The following is a 15561-nucleotide window of genomic DNA, read 5'->3' on the forward strand; positions in this document are numbered from 1 at the left end:
GGAAACCCCAAGGCCTTTTAACTGAACGTGGCCCACCCCTGTGAGGGAGTGTAGTGTTAAAGTCAGCTGATTGTACATGTTATTCATAGCTACCCTCACAGTGCTGTCTAAAAGAGCTTGCCATACAGCAGGCACCGTAGCTTGGCCACGTTGGCATAAAATTTAACCATCACAGGGTGGAAAGAAGGATTACTGTTTTGTTTATGCATAATTTTAGATTGTTCTACAAGCCTATATTTTATAATTGAAAACAAAATTTGAATACAAAAAAGGACTAGCTTGGAATGAAGACATCCACATAATACATAAGTGTGGAAAATGGGAGTTTCAGTAAATATAATATTTACATTTTAATGATATAATGTTTCTAAAAGTATGCTAAGTGTATCAGACTGAAAATTGAGCTGAGAGAATAAATAGGAAGCTTTTGCTGTTTCAGTTTTTAACAATTTTCTTTTTATTCAATGAATGTAATATTTTATAATTAGAAAATTTCGAACCTATTTTTATTTTTTTTTGGCAGTAGGGGAAACCTAGATAGAGTGTATTATGTAGACATGTACCTACCCTCTAAATTCCTGGAGTGTTTTACAAATTCTTTGTCTCCCTCTGACGTGCCTACCTTCAAATCATAGTGTTTCATTGCATTATATGATAGAGCTACATTGTCTCTTACAGGTTTTCCTTATTAATTATAATCTTGAAAGGTATTTCTGAAACACCTCACGATACTTTATGGAAAGAGAAGCTGGCTCAATATGAGCTATTGCCTATCTCCACTGAATGTATGTGTCAGAGTTCTGATGATTCTAGACCCAAGGAATCCACATGTTCGATCCAGGTTTACAAGTATCAAGAACTGCCTAAGGCCACTGACGAACTCCATCTTGAACTGCATCACTGCTCTAATTTGCTGTACTATTTGTGCTTTTTTAACATAATACTTTGCGGATACCATAGTAGTTAATGCAATAAATACTTGTGGCAATAAATGGAAGAAGCCTGCTAAGGTTGGCTCATTACTTCTGGGATTCTTGTGTGGCATTATCGTAAGGTCACTATGGAGTCCGAGAATTGGGACATGGAGCATTTCCTAGTGATTGCTTTATTCACCAGGTTTCTGCTGTGACACTCAAAGAAATCAAAACCTCTGTCAGCCTATGTTCAGTTCAGGCTGAGCTTCATTTTTTCCAATTGTGGTAAAGTATACATAAAATTAATCGATCATTTAAAACATATTTATGTGTACAGTTCTGCAGCCTTAAGTACATTCACGTTGTTGTACAACCATCACCACCATCCATCCCCAGAACTCTTCATTTTGTAGACCTATCACCCTCTACCCAGTAAAGAGTAACTCCCCATTCTCTCCCCAAGCTCCTGGCAACCACCCTTACACTTTCTGTTTTTATGATTTGACTAATTTAGGTACGTCATCTAAGTGGAATCATTCAGTATTGGTCCTTTTGTGACTGGCTTATTTTACTTAGCATAATACCTTTAAGGTTCATCCATGTTGCAGCATGTTACAGAATTTCTTGCCTTTCTAAGGCTGAGTAATAATCCATTGTGTGTATAACCACATTTTGCTTATCCATTCATCCGTCGATGGACACTTGGGTTGCTTACATATTTCAGCTACTGTGAGTAATGAACACGGGTGTACAAGTATCTGTTTGAGATCCTGCTTTTAATTCTTTTGGGTATATAAGAACTGCTAGATCATATGGCAATTTTATTTTTAGGTTTTGAAGAACTGCATGCTGTTTCATCACTACTGCACCATTTTCATTCCCACCATCAGTGCGTAAGAGTTCCACTTTCTTGACAGCCTTGCCAACACTAGTTTTCTGTTTCTTGGATAGTAGCTAATGGGTATGACGTGGTATCTCATGGTAATTTTGCTTTGCATGTCCCTAATTGATGATGAGCATGTTTGCAGGTGCTTATTGGCCATTTGTGTATCTTCTTTGGAGAAATGTCTGTTCAAGTCCTTTCTCAATTTTTGAAGTGGGTTGTTTGGTTTTTTGCTGTTGAGTTTTAGCAGTTCCCTATATATTCTGGATATTAATACCTTAATGGATACATGATTTACAAACATTTTCTCCCATTCTGTGGGTTGCTCTTTACTCTGTTGGTTGTATATTGATGCACAAAAAATTTAAATGTTATGATGTGCAATCTGTCTTTTTTTCCTTTCTTACTTGTGTCTTTGGTGTCATATCCAAGAAGTCATTACCCAATTCAGTGTTGTGAAGCCTTTGTCCTATATTTGAGTTTTATTGTTTTAGTCTTGGCATAAAGGTGTATGGCACTGGTTCTTTATGGGGTATGGAGAAGGGGCCGTGGGTGGTCATCAGATTCTGGCTTCTCAGTTCAGCGAACTGCCCTGTCTGGAGCCCCACCCCGTTTGAGAACCAGGTTGAAAAAACCCTGTTGCTGTTGAGACTGGGTGTGGCACCAAAACTGGTTGGAAAGCAGCTGAGGAGGTTGTCCTTGGAATGGACACTGTGCTCAGTGTATTTCTGGAAGATTCCCACGGGCAGAGGTACAGCTGCTACCAAGTCTTAGGGGTTTTGGGAGGTCAGCCTGGAGAATTCCAGGGGGATTCAAATCTAAACTACTTGGGTTAGTTTGTTAGGTATGTAGCAATAGATAACAGGAACAAAACAATTTCCCTATTGAAAAATATTTAGGTTGTGTCCATTTTTCTCCATTACAAATTATCCTGTACATGGATGTTTTTTGCATTTTCAAGAATTTCTCTAGGATAGATTCTCAGAGATAGAACTGCTGGATTATAGGCCTGTTTTTTCTGTTTCTTTCTCCAGCCTCTGTTTCGGTAAGTATTGGCAATTTTCCCTCTAGAAAGAGCATATAGAGGTGGTCTTTTTTCTTTATCGTCCCAAATGTCTGACAACTCACTTTGTCTTCCTGTGTTTCATTTACCTATGTCTAAATGAAAGAGAACAACCCCTATCTTGCCTTACAGGATTGCAATCTAGAGATCAAATGTGAAATCCAAATAACACCTGACAAACAAAATGTCATCTATTGTGATATGGGGACCTTGATCATTTATGGATGATACAACTCTAACCTCATGTTTGTCCTGTTTTCTAAGATTGCCTATGCTATCCTGTCTTCTTATCCTCTCTCTCCCTCTCTCTCTCCCTCTCTCTCTCCCTCTCTCCCTCTCTCTCTCTCTCTCTCTCACACACACACACACACACACACGATATGGATATGTATTATGTTGGTGCAAAAGTAATTGCAGTTTTTGCAATTTTTAACCTTTTAAACTGCAATTACTTTTGCACCAACCTAATATGTGTATCTTACATGTACAGATGTAAGCATATATCTTATGTGTACAGATATATGCTCTATCAGTTTGAATTATTTTATGGGAACAATTACCACAACTTGAATCAAATAAATATACTGTAAGAATTATAGTAGAAAATTAAAACTGCAGTTCTGTTTGTTATGTTGTCTAGTGCTTCTGGGAATAAGCAAATCACCTGGTGGAAACAAAATTTTGACTTGTAATACAGAGTGTAAAAGTGGATCCATTACAGGAAATTTGTGCTTCTTTGGGGTGGGACAGATAATATTTGTCCATACAGGAAAGAGCAGTAGAGTCTGAAGGAGAATTCAGTTATTATAGACCACACTTTCTACCATATTGTGAGCAACCACTGCATTGTTCAAATATATACACTTCTCTGCTCGTGTGCTGCAAAATTAAAATACCCCGTAAAAACTGCTGTTACTCTTACTCTGTTTCACTGCTTATGTCTCTCACTAACCCTTACAGAGCCAGCGGGTAACCAGGCACAGCTGTCCTCCTTTAGCTCCCTCAATTCTTCAATTCCAGAATAATCCATGCATTATTGTGTTGCATATTTACCTTCCTCTTACCTCATTTGACCTCACAGCAGCTGAGTAGACATTCAGTCTTGGCCCAAATATTTTCCATGGGTACCATGACCTGCATTGCAACCCTTTAAAGTCATAAATCACCAGTTGATAAAAATATTTTAAGGAATTAAACATAATGTTCAGAAGAAAGTGGAGTGAGCATACATTTAGGAAAATCTGCAATAGAAGTACATTTGGAAAAGAGAAGATTCTTATATTTGGTCCTTGAAGGAAGAATGTTTGGTGAAGAATTGTCATCACAAAACTCAACAGGATTAACTTTATTTCTAAGATTTTTGGAACTGGAGATCAGTCTAATCTGAAGAAGAGAAGGAATGTTTTAGGTACTTAGATCCGCATATCTGTACACATCTACAAGATGACTTTCTTTAGGAAATATTCATGGTTTGATGTGATAGAGAAACAAATCTCTGAATCTGGGTTGAATAATTAAACAAAGACCTTGCTCTGAAATGCAAAATTCATTGTAAAAGGAGAAGAAAAAGAAGAGGGAAAAGGAGGAGATGGAAAAGAAAGAAGAACGAAAAGAGACGGGGAGTGGGATGGGGAAATTATAGTATAATTATTATTTTTAGTATAGTTATTATAGTAACCCCAGTCATCTGTAAATATTTTGGGAGTGTTCTTATTGGTCAATAGGATAATATACTGTAACATTCGTCTTAATTATATCACAACCATTTTCTCAGAGAGAAATATTCCTACATCATTCCTATCTCTTGACTTTGAGATAATTTTAGACTTCAGAAAAGTTGCAAAATTAGTGCCGGGTATGTGCGTCATCCTGCTTCCCCTAATTTTATCTGACATAACTATGAACAACAATCAAAACTAGGAAATTAACACTGGTATAATACTGTAATGTAAACTACAGACCTTATTCAAGTATCTGTATTTTATGCGATAGTTTCCCCTTTTTCTATCCCAGGATCCAATCCACGTTGTGACATGGCATCAAGTTGTCACGTCTCCCTCACCTCCTGCAGTATGTAAACAGTGCCTCTGCCTTTCCCTGTCTTTTATGACCTTGACACTTTTGAAGAATGCTGTTGAGTTGTTTTGCAGGGACACCCCTCCATTTGAATTTGTCTCCTGTTTTCTCAAGGTTAGAATGCAGTTTTGCATTTTTGGCAAGAATACCACAGAAGTGATAATGTGTCCTTGATCTATCAGGAGTTTCATGATGATGGCTTCCAGCACTTGGCTACGGTGGTGATGTCTGCCGGGTTTTTCACTGTAAAACTGCTATCAATACATGTCTTGGCGAGATCATTGGATAGAGTGGCGAATTCTGTTTCTCTTCAAGCTTTCCCTAATTGTAGCACCCTTCCTTAGATCTTGCCTGCTACAGTTATTACTGTTTCCCTCATTCTTTAAACATTTATTGATTGGAATTCTTCTGTAAGGTAGAGCTGTCCCTTCTCCCTCATTTGTTTGTTTATTTATATCAGTATGGGCTCACCAGTATTTGAGTTATGATGCAATACTGTCATTGTTTGTTTTGTCACTCAAGTCTACAACATGATTTAAATGGCAGAATAGTATTCCAATTACATGTCTGTACCATGATTGATCGAATTCTTCAATGTTGGAAGTTTAGGTTGTTTCCAGTTATTTGATAGTACTATTCGTGATGTCTGAAGCACATAAATCTTTGAATTTTCATGTTTTCATAAACTAGTTTTCTAACAGCGGAGTTACTGGATGTTGGAAAAGTTTGTGCTCGTGGTTGTGACCGAGCTAGCAGAAACTGTCAGCATATCAACAAGGAAATCACACAGTCCACACCCCACCGAGGCTACCCAGCTGTGAGCAGAGGCCGTGGATTCGGAGCTCACGGAGGCCCCTGCCGGCCGGGTCGCTTAGCTCAATTGTCATGAACAACACGGAACAATAAAGTTATTGCTGTTGAGAAAGGGACTTCCGGTAGGGGCATTTCTATTTCCGTCAGGGTCTGTATTCGCCCTTTCAGTCTACATCGACACAGGAAATACCTGTACCCCGTGTAAAGCCACGTCCGCCCTGACCTCAGTCCCGCCCACATACTCGCAGAAGCACTTCCGGGGTCGGGTGATTCCGGCCCGCCCCGCCCCGCCGCCGGTGCCTCGCTGGAAACTCGGGCTCTCCCGGAAGTGGCCCGGCCTGTCCGTCGGGGTCGCCACCACCCGCTGCTGCTGAGGGCCGCGGGGTCGGCGGCGATGGCGGAGGCGGCGCTGCTGCTGCCTGAGGCGGCGGCGGAGCGGGACGCTCGGGAGAAGCTGGCTCTCTGGGATCGGAGACCCGACACCACGGCGCCGCTGACCGACAGGCAGATGGACTCGGTGCTGGAGCTGAAGGCGGCGGCAGAGAACCTGCCGGTGCCGGCCGAGGTGGGGGACGGGCGGGAGCCGGCTGGGCCGGCGGGGGGGCGGGGCGGCGGGGCGGCGTCCCCGGACGCGCGGGCGGACCTGGGCCTGGCGGACCCGGGCCTGGCGGACCCGGACCCGGTCCCGCGCTCGCTTCGCGCCCCCCTCGTCCCGCGGGGCTCCGGGGGCCAGGCCGCTCCGCGCTCCGGGCTGTCAGGCCCCCGCGGGCCTCGGGCGGCCGTGTCCCCCGCGGCGGGGCGGTCGGCGGGGCCGTGGCCTGGAGCGTCCCCGGCGGAGGCCCTGCGCCCTGTGCCCGCGTCCCGCCCGCGGGGGCAGCGGGCTCGGTCGGGAGCCTCACGCCGCGGCGAGCGCGGTCCGCCCAGCTGCCGGAGCTCCGTGCGTGGCGCCGCGGAGCGGTAAAGGTGAAGCCGCGTGGGGGCTCGTGCGTGCGTGGGCCGGGGGGCCGGTGTCCGGCTCAGGGCCCGCGTCTTCCGTCCGGGTCGGCGTTGGCGTTGGCGCTGCCCGTGTGCGTCCGGGCGCGGTCGCGGGGGTGACGGGGCGGGACCCGCGGGCGTCCGGGCCGCTCGTGCTGGGGGCGCGGGGCGCGTTTCCCGTGGGCGGCTCCTTCCTGCGCGACGGCGGGCCGTGTCCGAGGGCGTCCCTCCCGCGTCGGAAGTTAAGCGCCCTCGCCCGGGTGGGTGCTTCGCGGTAAAGAACAGGTGCTCCCGCTCGGCCTTCTCGTCCCTGCCTCGGACGCCGTGGATCCGAGACACAGGAGGCGGTGGGGGCGTTCTGTGGCGCGGCCGCCGGTCTGTCGTGCGCCGGGTACCGGACGCTGTCAATACCCCGCTTTAGTGACCGACGTGGCCGCTGCGGAGAACACGCTCCACGAGAGGTGCAGCCTTTTGTCGTCGTGGGTCACCAACTGTCGTTCCTCGTTCTCCCTGGGCGTCAGGGGCAGGGTTTGGAGTCGGGGAGTGGAGTCTTCCCACCTGCACCCCGTTCCTCCACGTGTACACAGTTCAGGGCCCAGCGTTAGCCTCGTGCCGTCTTTTAACGTGTCACGTGGCCGCTCTGGGCCCGACGTGGAGGGTAGGGGTGAGACACCAGCTGGGTGGCCTCGCGTGGCTGACACCTGGGAGGCTCCTGGGCGGGAGCGCGGAGAAGGTCGGTTCGGACCGCGGGCGTCGCTGTGGGCGCGTGACCGTGGGAGGGGCTGTGCCCTCGCTCCGGGGGGGGCTTTCCTGAGGCCGTCGTCGCCGGGGAGACCCCGCGCGGAGGACGGGGAGCAGGGGCCCCACCGGAGCCGGGGGGCGGCGCGGCGCGGGAGGGTCGGCGAGGGGGGGCAGCCTGCTGTTGACCCCCGGAGCCTTCGCTGCGGAAGGGCCCTTTGCTCCGCAGCCGCATCTCCCCTTTGCTCAAGTGTTTGTCTGTCTTGTGGGAAGACTTTGGGATCGAGTGTTTCTCCGTCCTGTTTCCCGTTACCGTTCTCTTATCATGGCTGCTGCAGAAGAATGCCTGAACTTTTGTTTCGTCCAGGCAGTATACCTGTAAGGGATTTTCTGTAGTGTTTCACGATTTTCACGAGATAAGGTACTTCCCGAGCAGCTGGAACTAGGCAGCTTAGTTGAATAGCAAGAGTCCAGCTAACTTAACAAATTTCATACAGCTGTTAACTTCTTTAGGAAATGGCTTTCTCTGTTAGGAAGGAGAGCTATAGTCTTACCTTGGAAAGGACAGTATACCTTTTTATTTGGTGCTAGCTAAGAGAAATGGTGGTAGAATATGCAGTAGCATATTAGGTGGACTGGTTTTGTAGCCAGGGCAAATATCTTAGTAGTGAGGGCCATTTTCTTTCAACTGGTCCTAGTAATTCTTGATAAAATGCTAAAATAATTGGCTCTGAAATTTACATGTAATTTACTGTTACAGTTGTTTCCTAAAGGCTCTGTGACATTACACGTGATATTTAACTTTTCTCATCCTGTTTTGTCATTATAAAATAGGGATTATAATAGTTCTTGTCTATGGGGAGTTGAGACTTAAATGAAATCAAGTGTGGAAAGTGCACATTGCAGGCTACCTCTGTTTTTCATGTGCTTTCCCCTCCCACGTGATTAGCATCTTAAAAGAATAGATTAGCATCGTATGATCCTCAGCGGGAGTAGGTGTCACTCAGACCAAAGGTGAAAAAAAGAAGAGATTAGGTGCTTCTGGAAGTTTCCAAGACTCCATCTGTACCTCTTCAATGATTTGCTCCAGAGAAAGTAACATCAGGTTTCATTTAAGGAGTGGATCGAGTAGATTGATTATAAAAGTGATTATCTCCAACCCAGAACTGTGCAAGAAGTAAAGTTTGGGAGAAAAAGGTGTAGTATTTGTTTGATTTTTCCAGGACCTGTTCATCTGGTCTTTATGTAATTAGTATTTAACGTGTTAGTGTCCCTATGTTCATAAACTGTACAATAACTCTCTGGAGCTGCCAATCAGGAACCTAGATCTGTGCTCTTCTCTCTAGAGGTCACTGTCTGCTCCATCTGGAAGCAAGTGAATCAGGCATTCAGTCATTGCCGCTTCAGGAGTGAATGAGAGGTCAGACTAGGGAACTGTGATACCACCACACCGTTCTTGCTTTGCCGGTCTATTCCAGGTGTTTTGAGAAAAGAAGACAGCTTGGCAGATGTACCTAATGGGAGATTTTTTCATATGCTTTTAAAAAGCAGCTTGTGTTACTTTAACAGTTTTCTTAGAATTGGTTTACAAGTGTGGCTTGTCTGTTGCTTGGTTTGAGAGAAAATGTTTTGTATTAGTGAGAACAAGGGACCAGGCCAGGAAGCTGCCTTCTGCTTCTGGTGTTTCAATGTCCTTATGATTGAAAAGTAGTTAGTATTTATGCATGAAGTCAGCAAACGGAATGCTATTTCATACATTCAAGTGATTAGATTTACTCACAACATCTAGATTACGGATTGTATCTGGAATATCTATAGTAATTTCTCAAGTAAATTAGAAGGTAAATCTTTTTTGGTTCAAGATGAACTGAGCACATGTGTGTGACACGCTGGGATCCTTTTGACATGACAGTGATAAATGTGTGGCGTCGCCCCCCAAAAAAGATGGTATCAGTGACCCTGCAATTTGGGTGAATTTGTGGGAGTCAGGAAATGTACTATCATTTAAAAAAAAATCAATCAGAACAAGTTGTAAATATTACAAATTTTGACAGTTTAAAAAAGAGATGGTAGGTGACAGAATTTGAGAATATGTGTGGAAGAAAATATTAGGGGTATTCATTTCTTCATTTTATGTAGTGGGGAGTCAATAGATAGGACATCAAATTGACGAACTCAAACACAATACTGTAAATCTGTGTTAGAGATACGAAGTAACCATCAAAAATATTGAATCCAGTTAAATTAGTTAAAGTTGGGGGGAGGGGAGAATTTTACTTTTCATTTGAACTCTTCTGATGGTAAGGAATAAAAAATATTATGTTCGTGTGTTTTGAATAATTTCTATAAGAGAAGATTGATTAAAAATTGCAGATTATCTCTTTGGTTCCTTCTCCTTTTAAAGTTCTTCATTCTCCCCTCACATTCCTTAAAAATTAGTTCTTAAATTACAAACATTGGTATTACCTCTGAGAAGAATTGTAAGGGCAGAGAAGATGGGAAGGAAGGGAGACTTCGCTTTCTACTTAAATAATCATTCTGTTCTCCCGGGCCCGATATAGCTTAATAACAATTAGAGAGTTATGAATTTAAAAAGAATAAATTCCATCTTTTCCTTATACTCTGTTGAAAGACAATTGAAAATGCTACATGTTAAATGAAAAAGCGAGGTGTGCATAGTGTACTGTGATTTGGGTGGAAAAACAGGTGCGCTTCCTTTGTATAGGGTCATGTGACACCATCCCACAGTCCTTGGCTGTTTCATTCAGTTTTAATTTTCCCACTCTGTTTCCTCTTTATGGGTTATTTTTATGGACCCATCGTCCAGTTCACCGATTCTTGACTGCCCTGTAGCTGTGTTGAGTGAGCCCATTGCAGGTATTCTTCATCTGTTACCGTGATGTTTTATTTCTAGCATTTCCTTTTGACGCTTACGGTTTTAATTTTTCTGCCGAAATTCTGTATGTGTTCATTTATTTATATTTTATACGAGAGCCTCAGTTATTTTAAATTCATTATCTGGTAGTTTCAATATGCAGGTCGTCTCTGAGTCTGGCTCTGTTGAGTGCTTTGTCTCTTGACAATGAGTTGTTTTTTTCCTTGCTTTTAATGTAATTTTGAATAAATACTGGCTATTGTGTGCAGGCCAGTAGAGAATGAGGAAAATAGTATTAATGCCTGGAAATAAGAATACCTCTTCTGTTAAGTTGTGAGTGTGGAGTTGAATTAGTCTAGTCAGGAGTTGAGCTTGGTTTAGGTTTTGTTGTTGCTCTGGTTATCTTTAGTTTACCTCTGGCTTCAAATTTCTCTGGTGTTACTTTTTGCTTAGCATCGGGGCTGTGTTGCTGCGGGGTTTCCTTACCGTTCCTCCTCTCCCTCCACTTTCTGTATGCTCTGCGCCTTCCCACAGCCGATGGCGGGCGTTACAGCCTGGCCACAGTGGTAGGTGGGGGTTGTGTCTCCCAAGTCTAGCCTCAGTCTTGGGCACGCCGTTTGCTCCTGGGGCTGGAAGGTGGAGCCGGCTCACGGATTCTGCCCTCCCCCCACCCCCCAGTAGGAGACCTGCTGTTCTAGGTCGTCCATTGTTTCTTGCCTTTCCTCCAGGTGTAGTGCTGTTCTTTTCCCTTTCCCCATCTGTCGAGGATATTCCTGTGTGCCTGAGGGATGATAGATTTGCGGCCCTTCTTAAGATTAAGACTTTGGTTCCCCGGGGAGAAGAGTCTGGATGGGGCTTTGTGCTCTGCTTTCTCCTTTTCTAGGCTTGCACTGCCTTGTTCTTGAATGAATGGGGGGGGGGGGGTCTGTGAAGAAAACCATGTGAGGGGTGCAAACTCCCCGTGTGTCTGTGGCTTCCAGGCATTCTGTACACAGCCCTAGGCTTTGCACTGTGGGCAAATGGATGCTGAGTTCTCGCCTACTTGTGTGGTGCTTATTCTTTCTTTTTCCATGACCTGAGGTGCCACAGGTGAGCCAGTGCTCGCATGCTCTCTCCCTGGAGGTTCCCGTCTTACATAGAGTTTAAGCTACTTGGTTACTCTGCAGTCTCAGCTCTCTGATGGATTTAAGAATAGTTGTGATTTCATATATTACTTATCTTTTTCTTTTTAGGGTGCAAGCAGTACTCTGTCCAGCTTTCTTTGTCTTAGCCTAGCCTCCATTTGCTTTCCGGTATACTTTTCAAATTGGAGCCCAACCACCGTCTCCCTCCCCTTTGCCCCTTGGATATTGTGTAAACAGTGCTGATAGAATTATATGTTTGAATTTTGTCATGATCTGTTCACATAAAGCTAGATTTTACTATGAATAAAATAAAATTTTGTAAAGCTAGCTTATGGACGATTCTGTTCCCAAGAAGCAGCATAGATTCTGATTTATAAATTTACTTCCTCTGTTGCTGCTAATGAATAGCAATAATAATATACACAGCTGTAGCTCCAATTTGTTGTGTGTTTTATTATATGGTGGGCATTATGCTAAGTACACGGAGCGTTGTCTCTGATGGGTCGCCTCCCCCTCTCCGGCGAGACAACTTGTTCGTAATTGGGGTCCTTGCACAGGGCGTGAGCAGGCGACTATCAGCACAGCTTCCGCTCTCCTCCAGAACCCTGGGTGGCAGCATGCAGTTCCTGGTGACACTTTAAACTTAAGATAGATTCTCACCGGATTTGAGAAACTTAATTCGTACTGGGCCACAATCCTTTTATACTCGGGTTATGACCCTGTTCAGGAAGAGTTGACGTGAACAAGTGATGCCCTTAATACGGCGTATGTCATCTAGCCCCGCCTGGCTCTCGAGTCAGACTCATCCATGGGGAGAGAGCAGATCGAGGACCTTCTCCCAACACTTCTGTTGTTCTGCAGCTTCCCAGCAGTCGAATCAGAGCCTGTTTTCCCATACTTGGGTCTTCTTTTCACAATGGCCTCATGATACAGATAATGTAATTCCTATTTTCCAGCAAAGAACTTGAGTGTTAAAAGCATAAAGTAGTTTGCATTGTCACACAGCTGTTAAGTGAGCAGGAGCAGGGTTCAAACCAGGCCCCATTATAATGTTAGTCACCGAGCCAGAAGATGTAGCCCCACTTGAACCCAGGTACAAAACCCCTATATTTAAAGGGTCGTACTGCTTCACCGAAAATAAGACCGAACCGGAAAATACGCCCTAGCATGAGTTTTCAGGATGACATCGCCTGAACATAAGCCCTAATGTGTCTTTTGGAGCAAAAATTAGTATAAGACCTGGTCTTATTTTCGGGGAAACACGTATTTCTAAATTACTGGTGGTGTATTTTGTATCTATCGTAGTTTAACTTTAAAGAGAGAATACGGACTGTCTTCAGATGAAATTTCTGTATCTAGAAAACTAGCCGAGGAGGTAGTTTCCTCAGGCCTTGTAAGAAGTCTTCTGTTGCTGGACCTTAGATGTCACACCCTAAGGACTGGAAATGGGGTTGAAACAAAACAGTTGGGCCCTTTTACCTTCCGCAGCATCCACACTCCCTTTAGGTCTAAAAGAGCTTGTCTGTGTGATGACAGGCGAGTCAACACCTGGGCTGTCTTCAGCAGCGGAGAACTAGGAAGTGTTGTAGGTCCGATGGCATGGAGGTGAGAGGCTGAGGCTCTTCTGAAACGGAAGGGAAACTCATAAGTTCTTTCTGTTCGGTTGTGATTTCAGCGTCTGTCAGCAAGGTGTGGGTGGAATGTGCCAGCAGTGGATGGGGTAGAAGGAGGTGATGTCTGTTGGTACTTAATTCTTGGGTGTGGTTTGTTTTCTGTTGATTGGTTTTAATGCCGTCCATCCTTTGTGTTAGATAATGGGGAGGGCAACCTACTTCAGCGGCGCACAGGTTTTGCCTTTGGTGCTATTTCACTAGTGGTTCAAGTAAGAAAATGTGTGTGGATTAACACAGGCTCACGACCAGTATTACAAAGGTAACTCAAAAACCATACTCACTAATAGTGGGGTGTCAGTGTCATGTTTACATTTTGAGACCGGTATTGAATACAGAGAGCCTAGTTATAAGTATTAGTATTACAAGGCATTTATTAACCTCAAATGGTTTAATAGAAAACGTTCCTTTCTTTTTCAAAACAAGTGAGATGCAGTATCAATCTTGAGTTAAGTTCAGAGAATTTTCAAGTTATTTAAATGTCTTTGTGGCTCTTTTTTTTTCAAGCTGCCAATTGAAGACTTGTGCAATTTAACATCCCTGTCGCTGCCCATCACGCAGACGTCAGTAGTACCTGAATCTACAGAAGACATCCTCTTGATGGGTTTTACTTCCTTAGAAATGGGAGAAGAAAGAATCGAAACTGCACAGCAGGTAAGTGCAGTATTGTTTCTAAGGATGCTTGATTATTTAAATGTCTCAAGACAGGGTTAATGAAAAAGGTCCTAATTAAAAGTTCTAAATATTTCAAACTGCAGTTAACATCAAATTCTTTCTAGAACGTTCTTGATTTTCTGTTACTTGTGGCCATTAAGTATTTTAAACCTATTGCCCAGGTATATTTGCAGTACAGGTGAAAATGTGTATTCCAAGTTTGGATGTTGATAGATTATGGTATGATATTACGGTTTTAATATTTTATGTATTTTGACTCCCCCCAGTGTATGACTATGTTAACAGCCCCCCCCCCCGTTACCCCCCCTAGCATGCATGGGCGCGCACACCCCTTTGCCTGTTGCTAGGTAATTTCTTTTTTAAAAGGCGAAAGATTTATGCGATCTGAAGAGAAACCAGAGTATGGTAATTTCTTTTTTAAAAACCTAAATATCCTCTTTAGAAGAGCCCTGATGATTACTTTTAGTAATGTAGCATGTATGACTTTCTCTTGGTTTTTGCTTATTCCTGATCATAAACCTAAGTGTACAATAATGTCTTTTGCCACTTCCTCTGCTCGTGTTTCTGTCCCGTGAAGAATCAAAGCTCAGACACTTACCGAGTAAAATGTTAAGCAGATGTATGGACGTGAACATATGGGAAGACGAGAGAGGCAGTGCAGCAAAGCGATTAATAGTGTAGCTCGCTTCCCATTTTTGTGAGCTTAGGCAAGTTACTTACCTTCTTAGATAAGTTAGTTTCCATAAGAATAAAGCAACGGTGATTATATATCTGTGCCATAGGGTTCTTGTGCGAATTCAGTAAGGTAATGCCTGTCAGTGCAGCGTGTGGCAGGCGTGCAGCGTGTGGCAGGCACGCAGCTGGGCTTCAGAAAGCGAGAATCAGAGAACTTGCCCAGTTTAGTGTCCTGAGAGGATAAAGCGTGGCATTGACTTCGAATCCCAGTTTTAGAAGATAATTTTGCACCATGTCTGTGACCTTATTTGGACGATTTGGAAAAAAACTACATGCACATATCTTTTCAAATTTAGAAAAGTCTAATATATCGAGGTACAATTTACATACAATAAAATGTAATCATTTTAAGCGTATAGCTCGATGAGTTTTGACAAGCATATATGCCTTTGTAACTACCACGTGATCAAGATGTAAAACATTTCTGTCACCCAAAAAGTTCCCTAATGCTTGTTTAAGGTCAGCCTGCCCCATCTCTTTTTAATAATAGATATTTTCATAACCTTGGTGGTAGGGCCAGAATCCATACCCAAGTTTAGCTGATGCAAAAGTCCATGTTCTCAAACCAGTCTTTTATTTATGAGTTTGTATTCTCAATTCTTATTAGATAATAATATTTACCCAAAGCCTGATGTTTCTTTCTCAAATTTGGCCAATTAGCAAGTGGGTTTTAGCCTCTCAGAAGAAATATTTACTTCTTATGCAATATATCTTTAATGCTCTTCTTTAATTGATTCTGGAAATGGCCAACGTTTTTAATATTCTTTGCTTTTCCTATCATGTAGATACTGAGTATACAATTAAATGATCGTCTCCTGGTTAAACCTAATTATTAATGTCTGAACCCCAAACAGTAAGACTTAGTGTTACCCTTTTGACTTGCTGGTTAGCATGTAGCCACTTTTCATTTTGTCTGTTTTAGTTTTGTTGACAGTATAATACTCTTTATTTTTGCAGTTTTTTTCATGGTTTGCAAAACTACAAACTCAGATGGATCAGGATGAAGAAACTAAATATAGG

At 43.6% G+C, this 15561-nt stretch overlaps 1 protein-coding gene across 1 annotated transcript in view; it reads left to right on the plus strand.

The window, feature by feature from the left end:
* The first annotated feature begins 5979 nt into the window (after window positions 1–5979).
* COG3 (component of oligomeric golgi complex 3) overlaps window positions 5980–15561 on the plus strand; it is a 53822-nt gene continuing 44240 nt past the window's right edge. Inside the window, exons 1-3 of the mRNA XM_081047018.1 lie at window positions 5980–6314; window positions 13639–13785; window positions 15499–15560. Of these exons, the coding sequence (XP_080903144.1) occupies window positions 6144–6314; window positions 13639–13785; window positions 15499–15560 (380 nt within the window). The 5' untranslated portion in view covers window positions 5980–6143. The remainder of the gene's footprint in view (window positions 6315–13638; window positions 13786–15498; window position 15561) is intronic.

The sequence above is a fragment of the Rhinolophus hipposideros genome (assembly GCF_964194185.1).
Source record: "Rhinolophus hipposideros genome assembly, chromosome: 4".
In the NCBI taxonomy this organism is placed as follows: domain Eukaryota; kingdom Metazoa; phylum Chordata; class Mammalia; order Chiroptera; family Rhinolophidae; genus Rhinolophus; species Rhinolophus hipposideros.